This window comes from Myzus persicae, unplaced genomic scaffold (genome assembly GCF_001856785.1).
Source record: "Myzus persicae strain clone G006 unplaced genomic scaffold, MPER_G0061.0, whole genome shotgun sequence".
Taxonomy (NCBI): Eukaryota; Metazoa; Arthropoda; class Insecta; order Hemiptera; family Aphididae; genus Myzus; species Myzus persicae.
This window is the reverse complement of record NW_019103307.1, coordinates 218322-239934: the sequence shown is the minus strand read 5'-3', so window position 1 is coordinate 239934 and position 21613 is coordinate 218322. Positions and strand designations below refer to the sequence as shown.

The 21613-nt window shown below is 27.1% G+C and overlaps 1 protein-coding gene across 1 annotated transcript in view; it reads right to left on the bottom strand.

The window, feature by feature from the left end:
- The window catches only part of LOC111034226 (Down syndrome cell adhesion molecule-like protein Dscam2), a gene marked incomplete at its 3' end in the record, with an annotated part of 64105 nt that extends 52643 nt beyond the window's left edge, over positions 1-11462 (bottom strand). The window contains exon 1 of the mRNA XM_022315340.1: positions 11373-11462. Coding sequence (XP_022171032.1) covers positions 11373-11427 — 55 coding nt within the window. The remainder of the gene's footprint in view (positions 1-11372) is intronic.
- Between the last annotated feature and the right edge of the window lie 10151 nt (positions 11463-21613).

The window sequence follows — 21613 nt, the reverse complement described above, 5'->3', positions numbered from 1 at the left end:
GCCACAATTATTGGTTTTATTTATTATATATGTTTAGATTTTATTATAATAAGCACGGTCTTACAATAGATTATAAATAATATTAGTAGACAACTAGGAACCTGTTACTTAATAATAATATTATGTAATCGTGACGCTCGTGTGCGTATTTGAATACTGTGTTGTTATTATTATTTTCATAATATAATCAAAAAATAAAAACAATTTTCAATGATAAGTTTTCCCACATAACTACTATATAGTTCTAGCAATAAATAAACCATTTTATATCGACTACGATCCAATTAATATTCATGATATTGAATTCAGTCATTCAGATATTAAGTACATTGTACAAACAACTCAAAAATCAATCTTGTATTAATACTGTACAGTTATTATATAATAAATTCATTTTATAATCTTATATTAAAAATATATTATAAAAAATGTTTACCTCATCATAAATGTTGAAAACAAGGTGACACTTTCAATTATTTCCACAGAATAATGTTAAACGTAAAGCACTTTAAGTTCAATAATAAAAAATGTACCTATATTGAGATAAAAAACTAAAAACAGAAACTATAGTATTTTAGAAAATCTTAAGACTTATAAAAATAACCTTTTGTCCATGTCAATATTTTGCAAACTCACTTTTGAACATTTCTACGTAGTTACAACTCGTTCAGCCATCTTGGCCATCGGCGGCCGTTACGATTTCACAAAATCAGGGTTCCGAAAACTAGGTACATTATATTGAAAAAACTATCGTAATACCAACCTAAATGTTCAGTGCAATATGCAATATGATTTAAACATTTTATTTCCAACTTAGACAATTTTTATTATGACGAATTAACATTAAATGTATTGGTTATTTCTTGGTGATATTTATTATTTACTAATTATTAGGTATTTATAACTAAAAATTAATTATTTTCATATCGACATATTGTTGAGAGTGGCGACATTGATTTGTAAATATATTTTCGTTATCCATTACCGGCGAGGTCAGCTGACGGGCCTGGATGAAACGGACGGGTAATAATATTACTTTATGAGTTATTTGTATTTTGTTGTTTGAAAATAAAATATTTTTATAAAATTAATAAGTCTAGATTTTAAATGTCGTTACGGTATTAGGTGAAGAAAAGGATCTTGTGATTGTTTTCCTTTTCTCTAAATCCTATCAGCACTATCCGTCTATTTAATAGAAAGACTCTTTGACACGCCACGCCATAATGGTAAGCGGAAGAACCCGAAGAACCGACGTCTGTCTGTCGAATTTTCTATTAAGAATGTTGTGGACAGATTGGTTGAAATGTACATTGCAAGGCAGCAAACAACACTGAATATTGGGTATTTAGATAATAAAACGTTATTTCTTCATTGTCTAATCCCGTAAATTTGATATAAAGATTTAAGTACGTACTATGCTAACACTATATACATAATACTACCCATATACTTACACTTTTTACGTACCTAATATTATAGATTGAAACTTTAATAGATACTTTACTAACTCATCTACCTCAAATTAATTATTAATAATGATCCAATGTTACAATAAATACTATATTACATTTTAAATATATTTTACAGTAAAAACTTGTTTAAGGTAAACAATAATCATAAAAAACTTTTTATAAGCTCATAAATAATTATAATATATAAAAAATTATGCTCAGGAGCTCAGCCATCAATAAATATTTAAATAAACAATAATCGAAAAAAAAATACTTGACATTAAATCATTGATAAACTTAAAAATCAACAAACAATTATTAAAACGATTACTTTTTTAAATATTTTAAAAGAAGAGTCAAATAATCTCGATATAGGCACATACATCAGGGAAAATTATTTTGATAAATTAATGGAAGTTATAACATAAGTTGTGATCTTATTACTGACTAAGTAATGTATATGATTTAAAATACAATTTAAATGCACGACCCAAGTTATAAAAATTAACTATTATTTATTACTGATACATATTTAGGAATATTGCATTAAACATAAAGGAATACGTGATTTTAAAATTAAACTCAATAGGTACCTGATTAATATTATAAACTGCCTTTGTCAGTAGTGTTCTACACATTGTTAGTATTAATATATTATTAACTATTATATATTATAACTAGGATTATAATTTTTAACATTACATCTCCGATTACATTTTTATCAATTGATCAATAAAATTACTTATTTCAGAAATAAAATATATAGAAAATAAGGACGATGGAGATATTTTAACAGCAATATATTACCAGCAACATATTATATAGTTAATTTTTTTCGCTATAATTTTCAAAAAAGTACTACTTTCTCTGCCCCGTCACACTGGAAAATCTATAAATCAAATTTAATCCAATAACTGTGTCAGAAAATAAGGTATGTTACATTATATTATGTATGTTTAACCATTTCATAAATAAAGTTCTATATCATCATTTCGACAGTGATATATAAAAATATTTTAACACAAAGGTGTAAGTAGTATTATATAAATTAATGAGTTTTTGTTAAATGAAATATTCTGTTTTTAATATTTATATCCACGAAGAAGTCATATTATAAAAAATTAAATATCTTTTTACATCGTAAATATTAAATTTTAAAAATAAAGGCTCATAAAGTGCATGTTACAAATGTTTTATAAGGGTAAGTATTTGAATGTGTTCATAATATTATTTATTAATTAGAGTTATGTTATACCATACATTATTTTAATTTGTAACTATTATTTTAAAACACATACCATGTATATTTTAACAAGCTGAAAGAAAATGTACTGAATGTACTTTAGTTTAATATTCTGTAACAAAACGTTAACAGTTGTCATTTGAAGTAGCAAATAATATTGTGATATTAAATAAGCAAATATGTTCAGGATTTTTCCAACCCAAATAATAAATATAATAACAATCCCACCACCCATATGGTTCGTTAAGATATATCACATTTTTTTTACAGTTATTTACGACGGATTAGACACTTTACTATTCGCCCTTTTCAAAGTACATATCGCATTAAGTATAGTTTCTTTATTTCTATTATTTTATTTTTTTGAATTCGACTTCATAGTTTTGTCAAAACCGCGTCTCTTGTCGCTTCTTTTTTTTTCTTATTAACGTCCTTTGTTCTCTGTTCTTCATACATAATACAACACACTCAATGGGCCTTCGGGGTTTCCCTTGTTTTCAGTAGCCCATACACACTTGTGTCCACTGCCCGCGCCATCTTTGTTTTTTTCCCACCCTTGTCTATGCGCGTTTCTTCCACTTTTATGTTCTCCGTATATACATTGTAAACTTTGTCTTCTGTACTTTCAATTGCTCCGTCTGTAGCTCCTTTACCCCGTTCGGCCATCACAGTATTCCTTTATTGACTCATTTTTCCCTTTACCCTTTATACTCTTTATGAGCAATTTCTTCGCCCCTTCTTACAATTTTCATTTGAGATCCCCATACTAAGGGATATTATATTTTCAAATGATTATCAACACGAACTCTAGACCAATATAATTGAACTGCATCATATCACATAAAACAAAATCCAAAGAAAACCTTTCTACCTATAAGTGGTTTTGAACACAACACGTGTTAATTTAATATTAAAATTGTTTTTTTTTTCATAAAGGTTTACCTACTTAATAAAAATGGTTTATCAACATTTTTGCTGAAAATATTTTAAACATAATACATACACGAAAAAAAATATGGGTACAAGCATACAATATATTGTTATATTATGCTTTATTATTATTTTTTAATATAGTAGGTAAGGTAACATATTATAACATATTATGTTATGATTTACCTAGTAACCACTTATTATGGACTATAATCAATTAAAATGCGTACACTATATTATAGGAACCATTAATACATGTATTAAAAATAGTGGACCATTTTAACTTTGTTACATTTATAAAAATAATATATTGTGGCTTGGCGTGGCGCGTTGGCTGCTACCAGTCGCGGAATGCGACTGGAAGTAACGACCATAGCTACTAGCTCCCGGATGGGTGACCACCCGGGTTCATAGTAGTTAAAAACCTTGCCACACATACACGTGTTTGCTACCTACCATAACAACCGTACCAATCGTAAAAACAACTTATCGTACCAACCTTACCCCTACTACAGTTCATAACCCCTACAACAACTAATGGCCTTTGTCGCCGAGCTTAAGTTCAATAAAAAAAAAAAAATAATAATAATAATAATATTTATTGAGGTTTTATATCGGATTCAATTAATACTTAATACAATCATACTATATAGGATATTGCGTTTACAAAATCCAGTTATCTAGTTATCCACCTATTAATATTTGTATACCTATTAGGTAAATACTAAAAACAAAATATATAATTACAATTTTAATAACAAAAATAACATTTTATTTTTTTACTAAAAATGGTAAGTAAGACCGACAATTTTCTATTTTCCTTTTCATTTTGTTAATTTATAAATTAAAAAATCATTTCACGTATTCATTAAATTTAAATTTAAATTAATAACTTTGAAGGAAATTATGTGACTGCAAAACAAGAACGTATTACTATACGATTTTACAACAGAACAAATAATTCATTTTTGTTCCGGAAATAATTTTAGAACGGAACAAATATAAATTGTATGTTGGCTTAGAATGTATTAATATTTTGTACATTTTTTTGTCCACAACTATTCTATAATAATTAAAACAAATTATCATAATATAATAAATAGTTATTTTGGAAACAGTTTTATCATTGTTAAAAAACAACGTTCACCTGAATACTTCAATAACATTGGAAATATAAGTTAGATTATTCTTTATATATATATATATATATCAATTAATGTGTATCTGTTTCTAAAACATGTCTTGCATCAATTCTATTTTTTATCATAGATATATATTTTAGATAAATGCATTTTTATGCTGTTTTTCATTTGTAATGCAAAATACGCCGTATTATTACTCATTGTGTGTTATATCATTAATCATTATAGTCAAAATATTATATACCGATTTAGACGATACTTGAAAAGTAAATATTAGTTATTACTTATTACTTTTATCTTAAGTTTCATATAAATATGTTGTATACAATGTAACTCAACACAATACTACAAATAATTAATACCATTTTTGAACGTGCATGAAGTTGGCCACACCATGTCGAGATAATTTTACAAAACTTGTACGTTTCAGAAATATTGTTTTGTATAAATATGAGTAATACATTTAAATTATGCTGTAACACGTTACTCAAATTAGCGGCACTCTAAAAGTAATTTGTAAAAGTATTTTTTTTCTTAACAAGTTGAAATGAAACCCATAAAAAACAAACCACGTTGAAACTCGTGCAAGAGACGCTAATAACAGTTGCAAATGTTTTCAGAAAATATTTTTTGATTCATATCCGCGGGTGTACAGTAATGAAATAATAGTTTACTGTGACTATAACCACAAGCCATATTTTTTCTTTCTTCCTTATTTTACGACCAATGAAGAAGGGTAAAGTTTCAAAAGCAGTAGAAATTTAACAGGATAAAATAAGGAGAGAACAGAAAAAAAGTAAATAAAAAAAATAAAGCACATTCAGGATTGTAAAATTAAAAGAAAAAAGTAAACGGAAAAGTTTACCGTGTAAAATAATCCAGAGAATCGAATGAAAATTTCCTCGGCGAAAGAACGATGTTCTTCTAGTAAATGGTCATTGGGGATGGAGGAGTGGTTTTTAATCTGTCGACGGGTCGACGACGTTCAAATTAAACTTTCGCTCCAATATGAATCGAGTAAGGGGCGTAGTGGGACGCAGTTGACGCGATGCAATTTAAAAACGAATCGTAAACTCAACAACGAACAGGAAAAATACCAGTTCATTAAAAAAAAAAAAAACATAACTTTTCCTTTAGACTATATTATTATTATTATTATTATTATTATTATTATTATTTTATATGTTCATTAATAGTAACCCTTCAACACGATAATTATAATTATTACTTATTAGAGTTTAAGTACAGTTATGTACAAGACTCGTCTAGTCACAATATAGTTCATATTATAATAATAATTAATAAATATCAAACATTGTATGATATGTATTTTAATTCGTCTATCAACTTGTACCTACTTACAAATACAACTCGAGTTGATGGTATTTTTTGTAAATAACCAGTGATACCTTTTTAAACACGAAACTAAAAATTTGGGAAAAAGCGTTAATAGTTATGAAAAAATGAATGTTATAATTTTACTTGGTTAGTTTGTATAAACTTGTTTATCAATACATTGATAGTAGGTAATTATATTACTAAGACACGACACAAGAAGTAACATGGTAAACGTAATTTCATCGAAGAAGCAGAAGTCGAATAATTCATTTACCTATCAATAATTTTAAGCCGATTGCAAATAATTGTAATTTTAATCATAATAATCAAGGCTCGGGACTTAATGTGCTTAAAGGTTAAAATCTTAAAAATATACGTGTACATATGCACCAAAAAAATATCAAAATATGCACTTAAATATGCATTTATTTTTAATTAAAAAAGACGTTAAAAAACATATCTTGTGCATATTACTAAAAATGTATATTTTATACATACTATATTATAAAAAAATTTGGATTTTTTAACACTCCGCATCTTCTTTACGTAGCAATTAAAATTTTTATGTTATAAAAAATAATCATTTTATAATTATATTTTATTTGTATTAGTTAGTGTAATCATTTGCTAGTTTCTTGTATTGAACATTTCTCTCAGTTTAATTATTTTTACATGTTTTCAGGGCCGAACTTAAAGGTCTCAGGGCCTCAAGGCAGCTTTTAAAGAAAGGCCCTTTTAAATATATATTAATAAAAACTGTTTTTAATTTGTATATTTTCAACATACTAATAGATAAAACAAATATTATAACTATTTTGCTCGCACCGAAATAAAAAATTTTAGTGTTTACGGTTATACATTTATTTAAGGGTTTCGGCTATAAATATAATCGAATAGAAAGAAACAATCACTGATAAACACCACGAAATGTATTTATTTATGTTTATACACGGTTCCATATTACTAAAACACAATATAATAATATTAATTTCTAAATTACTTCCTCTCAATAATATTCTATATTATACATGAACTATTTTCCGTGTTAATCAATTTATGTATGTGATACCTTTTTTTTGTGTGTGTTTCCCTGAGGGCCCCAGGAAGACAAGGGCCCCTAGGCGGAAGTTCGGCCCTGCATGTTTTATTGTTTGTACTTATATGTTATATTACACTAGATCGCCGTTCATATCTATTATCAACTTTAATTTCACATATTTTGCAAAATAAAATTCTTCCGTTTGCTAAAAATACATTATCCCCAAATTCCAAAATGAAACTTCTCAACCGACTAATTTGTGTTTTGTTTTCTTTCGGCATATTATACCACAAATACAAGCGCTAATAAATACAAAAAATAACGAATACAGATACGAACACGACAACGATTGACGATACATGCACACGATAACGATCGTAGTCCATNTAATAAATACAAAAAATAACGAATACAGATACGAACACGACAACGATTGACGATACATGCACACGATAACGATCGTAGTCCATCGATCACTATATACTGACTACTGGCAAACAAAATAATACTATAAAAGACAGATTAAATAAAAATAATATTGTCCTCAGAGCTAAAAATAAAATGAGTTCCCAGTAACGCTATTGATTATCGTTATTATTGCCGAAAAAATCATGTAGATAAAATTAATTTACTAAAAAATTGATTTAAGAGTACATTTGTAGAAAAAAATTCCAAAATATGTAAACATATGCACAGCTAACTTTAAAACTTTAACTCCAAACACCACTACACAAATTTTTACCGGATCAAATTTATAGTATTTATTTCCCGAATAAATATGCAAATGCATGAAGTCTCGAACCCTGATAATAATAGTCGGCTAATAGATAAGTAGGTTTATAACCACGTTGTTGGTGTCATATTCTTATAAACCTGGGTTGAATTGACTTTGTTAATGAATTGGAAATTACTGATTAATGGCATTGAACTGCGATTCCCCATAGTATTATTGGAGCTATTCTGGATTTATTCTTATCAATGACACGAAATAAATTTGATTTTTTATACTAGGAGGTTATTTATATTTTACAATTCTACTAATGTACTATTATATGTACATATTTGAATTTTAAGTTGAACAATATTTACTTAAATTATTTTATAAATGTGAGAATACAACATTATATTTAATGCATAACAATATTTTATGCTATACACATATCATAAAATTATTTAATAAAATGCAAAAAACTAACAATATTTAATATTTAATTAACTATGATGCATTTATACGTCCTGGTATATTATACCTTATTGTGTTGTGTACAAATAGTCTTAACTTGAAATATAAATAATGATACAACATAATATATTATTTATGAATAGTTGTTTACATCCTAATAAAATACTCATATTTAACCATAATAAGTTTTTTAAAGACTGGAGCTTGGTGATATTAAGTTGAACTGTTGAAGTATGAACGGCGTCGTACTTGTGCCTGATTATCAAATATGTTATTTACTGTTATTTAACGTTGATAAATTTATAATAATGTTTGTGTTATTCATATACCCCATATTTCATCGATTTGCTTGTTCGTTTATTTAATTAGTCAATGATGGTTACTGGTTCAGTTACATTTATTATAGTTAAGTGTAAATTAAACATTATAATTAAATAGTTACATAAAATATTAAATATAAACATATTTATCAAACTTTACTAATTTAAAGTTCAAACCAATTTATTGTGTTTTAAATTAATGTTAAAAGCAATTGTATTTTATACTCCAGTATGTCGTGATAAATAATTAAGATACGTATTTCTTATTAAAATAAATGTTTATAGCTGTAAGCTTTTGGTTATTAATAATTGGCATAGAATGTGCATTTAAATACCTACTCCCAAAAAGTAATGAAAATGTTTAGTGTTCTATTAAAAGTTCAAATAATTATTTTATATTTAAATGTATATTATGTTAATTGATTTAACATCACATTTATTAGATAAAAAAAAATAGTTTATTGTGATAAACAGACAAAAGCTCTACAATCAAATAATATTTAAGTGGAATATTGTGTTTTTTCTTCAATTTATTTTATATAGGTAAAACTACTAATATAAACCTACCATGTATACAATGTTATGTTGTGTTTATATATGATATAATAGTAACTAGTGAGCAGTCTAGTATTTGCAGGAAGGTTACTTAAATAATATTATTGCTGTATATTATTTATAATGCCATTATATTATGTTATTAATGTTATATTTTCGTTTCAAAATTTACTGCTGCGAGTTATCATTATAAATTATATTAGTTGTTTATAGTTATTTTAAGATAATTGCTGTACATTATACTACTCATATTCTAGCATATTATGATTATATTTCATTGAATTTCTATACAATTTAATTTATGATGTAAAATAATGGGTTATAATTTTAGTTACAACAATAGCTATATTGCATAATATCTGTGTAATTAAAAGTATAATACTTACTATTTTTAATTACCTTTTATTCAAAATATAAGTTTCAGTTGAGAAATAAAATAGTTAAGTAATTAATTAACAATGGTCTAGGTTTCTAGAAATTGTTATTTACACTTTCTTTTTGAATTCATAAATATCTTTCTTATAATGTGTGAAGATTTATATGGATATGGTTTCCTTCAAACAAATACATTATTCATGCGAGAAGTTATAAAAATATGTCACACGCATAAACTCAAGTGCAGAATTAAAAATTTAAAAATACAAGATATTTTGAATGTGGTCTGAAATCATAAAATAGCGTATTGGTCATTGGGGAACACTGTTAAGACAATACAAACACTAACCTTAGGTCACAATATAAAGGTCCCTAATAAATAAACAGATACCTACAATAAGTCTATACAAACATATTATTGTCAACAGTGAGTGTAGGGTTTACGATTTATCCGATAACCTATAAGCAGTATAATGTACTGTGTTCAATATAGGTTTTAATTTATTTTTAATTTAATAATAGATACCAGGTACATGATACGTACCTAATAAGTTTATGCAAAAAGTTTATACTTACTACGTCTTAATCAGTTAGAACGGAATAAAATTCCTCAATTTTTAATTTTTCTTGAGCTAACAAGTTACAATTAATTTACTAAACAACTTATAATTTTTTTTTAAAATATAGTTTTAGGGCACTATTAAACGTAATAAATATTATTAAATCTTTGAAAAAAGAACCAATATTTTATATACAATATACTTTATGCATATTTCTTTATTATAAATCATATATATATATAGTTGACGTACCTATTTACTATCCCAACATTTATGATTATTATTATGAAATAGTGTAGAACTTCCAAATAAAGATGGATGTCTTCAAACACTTTCTGATCGGGGAATAAAATCATTCTACGATAAAATATAATGCAAGGAAAAATGTACCTAATACATACATACTATTACATTTATATTATAACACAGAATAAATACCGTATAACTTATGAGTACTTCCGAAAATGTACTCAATCATTTAAAAATAAGTATATTAAGTGAATTATAAGGAAGAAATCCCAGAAGAAAATATTCAATGTACATAGTTTTATTTTTATTATGAAGTCCACGTTAATGGATATCACCTGTACCTGCACAAATATAGGTTCTCTTTTATACGTCTATTTTCATATTATATTATATTATAATCATAATTTAATTTACAAAATATTAAAATGTTGAAACTAATTTCAAAATGCTTTCTAGAAATTAAAAAATTAAACACTCACAGAACTAAAAATAAGTAGATCAAATTATATTCTATGAAATTTATCTGGGTATATCAATGAATTATTAATTTAATTGTTATAATTTATACATTATCAAGCTATTAAAACCCAGCTAAGTTGGTACTTTAATATTTATTTGCTTGGATTAAAATTGTGAATCAAGAAATGTATAAGTAATAATTTTAGAATTGTGATTTTAGTGATATTAAATGCAGGTATCTACCATACATTAAATAAGATGTCACTAAATGTATATATACAGGTTTATTGAAATCGTATATTGTGTGTGAAAAATTTAAATTGCATATTCATTGAGTTATACAAATACCTAAACCACATAAAAAAAACTAAAATACAAATATTTTTATTTTGTATGAATATAGAGGACTTTTTCCAATCTATAAGCGGTGTTATGTATATTTATACACAAAAATTAGATCAAAAAGATTTGAAAAAAAAAACAATAAAATATAAAATAAATATTACTCGACTTTTAAAAAGTTCTTACCGGGTAAAAAAATGTGCATGACGAAAACAAAAGTCGCGCCGAGCCGGCGAAACATGTCGAGGGTTGCGCGTCTAACCGATACTGACGATATCCGGCGACTGCGCCGACACCCCTGACCAGGCTTAATACACTCAGGCAAACGGCCGCCCAGTAAAATGCCCCCTATAACGTGTGTGCAACTGTGCAAGTGTTCTTTACGCGTCAAAAAACCGCGTTTTTGTAATATATTTCTCTACGACTCGCTATAATGACTTCCGAAGAAAATATCATAACAAATCCCTTATGTTATTGTAAGGCTTTTTTCATTTATAAATACGCGATGATCAAATATCATAATTTGACAAAAAGCATTTATAGAAGTTCACGTTATTAATTTAAAATCCACATGTTTCCATTAATATAAATTTTTGTTTAAGTTGATTCAGGTTGAATGGGCCACTGAAACAGCCGGTGTGTTTATTTGTGTTAAAATATAATATTTAAAATCAATGCTTAGGCTCACGTCTTTGAACTTATCTATACATAGTATATCTTTGAACTAAGTGGAATAACTGGGAAATCGAATAATTACAGATAATCTAAGTAGTAAGCACGCATTAAACTGGAATCAATGTCAGATCGCTACTTTCAATTTAAAAAGCACTCCTTTTCCCAGAAAAATATTTGTATAGATAACAATAAAATGAATATAGGATTAAAAAATAGCTTATAAAATCGATATATTCCTTGCTTCGTTTTTAGAATCCGAAAACTTTAACACGTAATATACGATGAATACATTTTTTTAGTTTTAATAAGCATAACTGTTTGGTTGTTGTTAATTTTTACATGTTGTCTTGAGAAATTAATACAAAGTAAATTCATAAATAAACTACCTATGGAACTTTTTATAAATTATGTTAATTTATAACAAAAACTGATTTGTAATTGTGTGGTGTATGCCTGTTACTGTACTACCTGCATTATATTATACCTATCAATCTGGCTATCTATCACACTATCAACAAATAACTAATCGTAATAAATAATAATATGTTATTAAGAATTAATTATTGTATTAATCTTACCCTACAGTTACCCAAAATTATCTTATGGGTAAAGAGGGAATGCTACAAGTCTAACCTGCAGAACTAAAGAAATAATTAAAAACTATAATATATTAACAGGATATCTCCAAATAGAAAATAAAAGAAAACGGTATACTGAATGTCTGAATATTATACGAAATCCTGGGACCTCAAATCGGAATCAACTAATAAAATAATACATTTTTCCAACATAGGTATTATGGGACTGTTCATACCAGTTTAGATATTGAGAAAGAAATGATGTAAATAAAAAATAATTGTTTTTGTTGAAGCTTTAAACGGTATAACTATTTTTACTTTTTAATACGCTTGTGGGTTAAATAATTGTAACAGTTTTTTTGAAATTTGTTTTGAAATTTCTGATCACTGATATCAAATGTATTGAACTTTATTATTTTCTTCATCAGATTCCTCAACTATGGATATTTATTTATTAGCATAATACAAAGTTCCACATTTTTCCAAGTACTATGCATATTATGAATATCAATTAATTGTTCTCTTTAAAAGCAAAATTTGAATTTTTAGGAGGGTGGAAACAAGTTAAAAAATATATTTTCCAATTAAATTGAATAAATTTACATAGTAATTATTTTTCATCAATATCTAAATAATATTCAAAATTATCAAGACGAATAATGGAATTAATATAGCTGTAGGTATCTATAGTTAAAAATTATATTGTTAGAAAATTTGTTCACCGAGGCTTTACTTATGGTTTGTTTTACGTTTATTTATCTAAAATTTTGCTATGAAGACGTCTGAGGTTAAAATAATATTAATCCAAAATCCGATATTAGCTCTGTAAATTAAATAATATATAATATAGTTATATATATATTATGCAACTGTTTCAAATTCTCACGGTATGTCTCTGTATTCGTAAACACTTGTAATGATTGATCAATAAATTGCGAATGGTCAATTTAGAATAAATCCTAGTCCTGGAACCAGTTACAATAATAGGCCTAACTATAAATAGGACATGAAACGTATGTTAAAAATTATTAAGCTTTAAGAGAAATATAATTGAACCAGAAATTGCCACCCTTATATAAATAGGTCAACACATATATTATATATTTACAAAACTATTTTTAATTTTTTTTTAGAGGAACTTTTGTACTCAATGCCAACATATACACGAATATGAATATATATATATATACTTATATGACATCAATATATGATAAGTGTAATGGTAAGTGCGTTATTCTTGAGAGAAATAAATTAAAGCAAATTATTTGTTACCCAGCTTGTTGTTGAAATCAGCATAACATCGCATTCCAGTATTAAAATTATGTACCTACCAAATTAAATTACATTTAAGAATTTATTTATAAATAGGTAGGTATGTGTAGTACATGTGTTATAATACAATTAAATTTGCTTGTTTATAAAATATGTGTACATAAAAGGGTGTTTATAATGAACAGTGGCGTAGGTAGCTAAAAATTAATCAGAAGAAGCAATTCAACAAATCGGGAGCGAAAGCCAAAATCTAAATAATGCCAACGTACCTACATAATAATATTATTATATATTATGTACACTGCAAAGAGGATTACATAATATTTTGTAGTAGGAATTTGTACGCAGTTTTTAGTTTACTATTATTATTACATGTTCGTGTGTACAGTACACTATTATATTATATACGGGTTAATTCAATTTAAATATCTACTAAGAAGATTTTCAAAAAATATCACAAACTTAATATAATATAATTCTTATACATATATGTATTTCAATACGGTCTTATTCTCACAATAATATTATAACTTACCTATTGCAAATAGCAGAAATACAATATAATTTATAAAAACATATTTAATACAAGTTGCATTCCAATGACCATTTGCTTTAGTACGGATGAGCTGAGTTATAATAACCTATATTATATACGTACAGATAATAAACTTCGATGCCCATTCATTAATCATAAATCACAACTACAACAAAAAATGGTTAACAGGTATGCATTTATTTTTGACATTTGAAAGCTACCAATCCTCAACAATGAATTTTACTTATTCTGATATTAAGTAAAACGTATTGATTTTCTTGGACGCCTTACGGTTAGTAATTAGTGTTAATTATGTATTATAGTACCTATACATATAGGTGTATTCGTTAAGTATGCAGTTTTGATTTTAGTTTTATTATTCCTGGTATGGACCTCGGTTATGGTGAAACTTTGTAGCCAAACGAGTAAACGCTTCGTTTTAGCAATTTCGAGCCAATCGCAACTTGGCGCTTTTGTCTTTCGGCCCACCGAATTCGCACCTTTGTCGCCGACAATAATATAATAGAAGACCACACCAGTACAGCACATCTAGCACCCTATGTACACAGTTATATCGATTTATTTAATATATTATATCAACAAGTGAATCAACGATAATGAACAATAATACACGATAATGTACTTTTTATTATGTAGGTACGCAATATGCTATGAGGTAGGCATTTGTAAGTATTTTCAAAACAATTTGAAAATAAGACATAACGCTGACATTTTACTAAAATTTTACAGTTAATTTTCAAATCTACATACCTATGCAGGATGATTCACCAAGCATTCTCACCTCATTTTTTAAATAAACTTAAAGATAATATCTTAAAATACTTAAGATTTATAGTACCTACTACTTATAAGGAGTGTCATTTGGAGATGCATAGTTTTGGTTTTTAAATGACAACCCTCTCTTTCTGATGTTAATTATTTAGTGGTTAACTTTTTTGAACATTTTCAAGTATTATATAATCGTACGAGTAATTTTTAGTTATTTAACTCCGAGCACCAAGGCCGTAGCCAGATTTGTGGAGGGGGGGTTGAACCCCCCCAAAATATTTTTTAATTATTTTTAAATATAGATAAATTTAATTTAAATAATATTTTTATAGTTTCATATTTTATTATATAATATAACATATTTATACTCTAAACCTCCCCCCTAAATATTTTTTTGGATACGGCCTTGCCGAGCACCGAGGATAATAGACCAATGACAATGGATTTGTAAAATATGAAGGCTATGGTGATTTGAACATTTTAGTAATCAATAATGATCCATTAACATTAAAAATTTGTAAAAATGACCCAAATAAAATAAGTACTAAATTCAATATTATATCTATTATTCGCTTTCAGAACTGTTGTTCGTAAAAATTTAATGATTTATTGTTGAACTCTAATTTAACTCATCCGTAATGAATGGATAGGAACCAACCTAATTATAAGTTATCCTAGTATACACAATATTAAACAGCAAAGCGACTTCCTCTAGTTTTTTTTTGTTTAACTGAGATACGTGAGTATTACTGGTCGCTGTGGCGTGAGTTTAAATTTTGATGCCACGGTAAATAATTTAATTTGAAAAACGATTCCAAAAGTTAAGTTCGGTTTACCCAAATCTAGTTAAGATTTTTCGCTTGAGTTTCTTCGTTCGAATTGTGTTGCCGTTTACCGCTACTTGTTTTCCCGAAAACACCTAGGAGATTAGAAAAAATGGCCTTTTACTATATTGTCTATTGCAAAGGTTACATAGGTATGTAATCCATTTCCGATTTATGTACGTAGAATTGCAGTATGTAACTTTTCTCTGTTTTTTCTGTTCGATGAGTTTTCTAAAAAAAAATAAGTAAAATCCAACGAGATTCACACGCGTCCATTTGTAAAACAAATAGATCCCTCACCCTTGACAGGATTTAAAAAGTGAAAATGTAATAGTTGTTTAATGCATTTGCGGGAACATATTTTACGAGTTTACAACAACAATTTCAAGCTGGCAATCGACAAACAAAAAAACAAAAAAAAACGTATCTGTTTAAACGTTAAAAAGTTTGATAATATAATGTTTGGTGCGTACTTCTTTAATGATGATTATATCGTTAAAATTATCTTTAAGACATTATACTTAAACAGTAAATATTAAATAACTTGTGGAATGTTCTAGAAGAATAAACACCTAAATGTTTCTTTATTAAATTCTAGATTATATTATAACATTTTGATAAACCACATTATTAACCAATAACAAAAGTTTTCACGTAACTGTATAAACTTTTTGATCGTTCAAAGTGGTTTACTTCAACAGTATTGCAAATGTTTGAAATCATTTGAATTGTTGAATTAAACAAACAATTTCGTTTGGCACATATTGGTTTCTCGATTATGTTAGGTTAGGACCACGGAAAACGTATAATAAAAACTAAACCCATACAAATAAGATAGCTATATTGTGGGAGGGGGTAGAGGGTATATCTGTATATTTTAGTTATTATTATTTATAACAATTCAAAATATTTGTTTTTCGCTCTTGCGCCATTTTATGTTAGTGGACGCATACGAGTTAATGTTTCTATCTAACTATGATAAATATTGTGTAGCGTCATAAACTAAATCAAATTATTTTTTTTTAACAAATTTTGATCATAAAATGGCGATCGTGCACCTTACCACGATGTATACACTGTGATTCGCCAAGCGTGACACCCCCACTTTTTCCTTTAATAATTAATTTATTCAAATTCTGATTAATGGAATTTTTAAATAATATATAAAGACCGTATTTTCAAATTCTTGAGATTTTTGTACTACTTATGGAGTGTCCCATGGCGATACTAACTTCGGTTTTTCAATTGAAAACCCACCTTTCTTACCTTAATTTAGAGGATAATTTTTTTTTTGTTTAATGTTGATATACTTAATTTCAAAATTCGAACGAGTAGTTTTTCAGTTATTAAAATGTTTATACAAATAATAATTATTTATTTTACAATTTATTCTGTTCTAATAACTATTGCAGTTTATCATTGTTATTATTCATTATTGTATAAATTTCCAATTCAATTTGTAACCATTATGTTGTAATCGTCGACAAGACAATAAATAATTGATATTTCAATAAATTAAAATATATACAGATTCACCAAGCATGCTCATTGTCCATTGATTTTCCTCCTATAATGCAGTTATTTAAAATCTAAATATAGGTACTTAAAGACCATACTTTTACTTGAGATTTTGCTTACTACTTAAGTATTGTACTGTGAAGTCTGGTGGAGAGACAAGATACTTATGTTCTTTTTTCAAATGAGAACCTCGTTTTCTACTGTAAATTATTTAGCAGATTATTTTTCTGAAAATGTAGATATTTAACTTTATATACTAAGGTACTATTCGCCTATGATAATGGGTATGAAATATATATTGCTGTTAACCCCATTGTTTTGATGATGTTAGTAATTAATATTAACCTATCAACACTTTCAATTTTTTTAAATGGTCCGAGTACATTAAATACTAGATCAAATATTACATCTATCTTATATTTTTGTGAAACCATTTTTAAGGGCCAGAATTATCATAAACATATCATATCGTGTTAGAGGATTTAGTAATGTGTTTGAAGATTGTATTAATTAGAGATTAAATTGTTGGGCTAGATTTTTAAATAAAATCTATAAAAAAAAAATTAGAGATTGAGACGTTAGAAAGAACTGTAAGACCTATTTATTTAGAACAGTTAATAGGATTTAAGTTTGAAATTATTAGGATAAAATAGTAGAAATAAGTGGAGAAAAAATGTTTCTTTGCAAGTTGCTTCTGGATTGGGTTGGCGGGAATTCCAAGTAAGGTTATTCGAAAGAAATAAATAAAAATCAATATGCTAAGTCGTGACGTGTTTTTAAATTAAACGGAATGTAAAAAACAAATTAAATCGATTAAAAATTAATAGTACAAATTACAAATATTTAAAAACGTATAATGCGTATGTGTGTGTGTGTGTGTGTGTGTGTGTGTGTGTGTGTGTGTGTGTGTGTGTGTGCGCGCGTTTGGAAACAGTGAATTTTTATTGGAATGTTAAAATGTATTATTATTTATGATAAAAATTAAAATTGAATAATATTAAATCAACTATGGTAATATGCTTGGATATTAAAATGTATGGGGTACACCCTCCAATTTCAATCCGCACACGCATATTTTAGATATTTAATTATTAAAAATGGTTCTAACATTAGCTTATGATTGAACTTTTAAGATCAAAATTCTTGTTGATGGTGGAATTTTACAAAAGCCTTAGTTAAATATTTATTCATTTATTTTACCTTGTAGCAGTTTTTTGGATAGGTATGCAATTATTTTCTACTCGCAATTATATTGGATTTTTTTAGAGCTCTTACTTATACCAAAATATGTATAATGTAGTGATGATCTCAAATACCATTATAGAAGATAGAATGTTGGGTGTAGGTATGCAACTTCAGATACAAACATCAAATATTAAATTAAAATGTGCAGAAAAAGATTCAAAGTGCATTGATAACTGGGAAATTTTAAGATACATTAGGTATTTTTCAAGGTAGCTAAACTTCAGAATAATAGTTATTTGGTGGTTATATAGTAACTAGTAGGTCAAACCTCATTATAATATAATGTATATTAAATACATAAAACCAAAGACTTGTTTTGTGTAGAATTTCTTACTTGAATTACTTAAACATCAGGTTGAAGATAATAATAGAGTAATTAAAATATAATTACATAATATTGGAACGATTCATATATTTTCGTTCATTTACGAACTAATATGTATTGAGACACGGGGCCACCGATACCTCTGTAGTTATAGTAGAATAAATTTTTTAACTTCAAGTTTTAAATAATATTATTATATTTTATAAAGGCTAATTTCATAAAATATACATTATATTATTATTATTAAACCTACAATTTTAATTGTACCTAGTACCTACCCACCTATATTATCAGAAAAAAAATTATATAAAAATGTACTTTTTAAATGTTTTGTTTTTCTAGGTAACGTTCCATCCTCGCAACCATCTGGGAATTCCTGTAGCCCTAACCCTACTCTTGTACATGATTTTCAATTGAAATGTATATATAACTAGAAAGAGCCATGGTTAATGGAAAATCTTTAGACATTTCCTAAGAAGTTAGTTTTATTTAACGTAACCATAGAGTGATTTTTCTTTTGAAATATATTTAAATATTTGTTCAAATATATCAGTAGTGGATAAGGTAGGTAAGTTATGAAATTGTTTACTATTTAGCCATCATTCATATCGTTGAACTGCTCTAGTGTGTGAATTTTTCGTCCCCAAAATTTAAAAATGAGCAAGTTCACGAATAATAACCTCAAATTTTGTACGACCAAAAATTATTGGAATTGCGAAGTATATTTTGATGAACTACAGTATTATTGTTTAACGACATCATCAAAGTGTATCTATAAAAGTAAAAACAACGAATATCCAATGTAAGAATTTTTATTGTTTAGACTTTTGATTCGTTCAAAATATATTTAATTTCTAAACGAAATGCTCTATAATTCTCAACACGTGAAATCATTTAAGTAAAAGCACATCTATCACTTAAAAGGGTTCTGCAAAAATAAAATGGCAAGAACCATCAATATTGTATCCTCACTTCATTCAAGCGAATTAATTTAAAACCATTATGTAGTTTTGCCACCGTAGAGTATAAATGTAATTTTAAAACACATTTTATATGTTTTGTTTCAGAATGAAGCAAGGAGTCTATTTCTCTCTATATATATCAATTATAAGTTAAATCTAATTTACTACCTATGAGATTTTTGTTGTTGTTTCAAGAGTAATCAGCTGCAGTGATCGCTTTTTCATTTGGTATAAGCACTTCTCAATACGTTCCATAACATATTTAGAGATAACTTGAGAATTTCCCATTTACATTTTAGTTAGTTCAGGTATGCAAAATAAACTACGCGAGTTTTGAATAAATCTAATAAGTAAATATGGTGGGCATTTTGTAGGCACTTACCTGTATAATATAGAATTCGTTTTGCAAAAGTTGATTATAATTCAACATACCTGATCTACCAGTCTACTGGTTACATTGTTTTGTAAAAATCGTTAATTAACCGAACCCTCAATATAAATGTCTAGATTGTCCTTTGACTTTTTTGTATTGTTATGAATTGTGTAGTGCACCGAATGAGTAGTGCAAGTAATAAATTATTCTTACCTTATTATTTGTAATATACTAAAAAATAATTATCCCTGCGGCGCGGTGTCTACACTCAGTTGCATATGCTCTATAAGTGAACACGGGGGCTGGTGTTGCTAGTTTCCGGATGGGTGACCGCCCTAGATTCTTAGCAACAAAATCCTTGCCACACATACAATCGTGTTTCAAACCAACCATCTCCCCTTACAATCAGCTAATGGCCATAGTTGTTGGACTTTGGATCAATAAAAAAAAAATTATTACGAGAGACAAATGTAACTAAATGTAACTAACTAAACTATATTCTCTAATGAACTATGATTGGTTGATTACATCACACCGCATTAACACAGGCCGACCACATTATTCCCGTTTATAATTGACCACTTTGTACTCAAACCTATTCAGTATAATATTACACGTAATCAAGAAATCAGTGAGATGATAGGTGAACAATAACAGGGGAACTGGTGTAATCAACTGCTTAGGACGTTCATTAAACTCATAGACATCATGCAGCTATACACGTCATAATAATAATATGTATTATGAATAATACACGATGTTTAAATATGAAATGTATTTTGTGTCGAGCGAATACGGATTGTTGTATTAGGCATAATAAAGTGTATGAAAGAAATGAATAATCTTAGAAATAATAATTTGTACATTTGTATCATTTTACTATTATACTTACTGAAGTATATAAATTTTTATTTTTTGCAACCATCCACACTTGATTCAATCTAATTTCGATTAACATAATACGAATGCATTCGACGCATAAACGGTTTTACGATAAAGATTAAAGATAACAATACAATTTAGGTGTATATTTTAATATACAAATGAAGAAACAATAATACAAAACAACTTATTATTAACTTACTAGATAACTTTTTAGTTTTTGGTATAGTTGTTAATAAATAATAATTATTTGGTGACAGCTGAATTAGTATGCACAAATGCACCACAGCGTGTACAGCTACTTAAGATTTCATGGTTTTCGGTTTATGAATTAATTAATACACGAACCGTGAAACTACGCTGCCTTTCGGTCGACCTACCTCCATTATGTAACTGTGAGATTGGTGTTTGATGGTTGTATTGTCCAAAATTAACACCTTCAAAGGGTT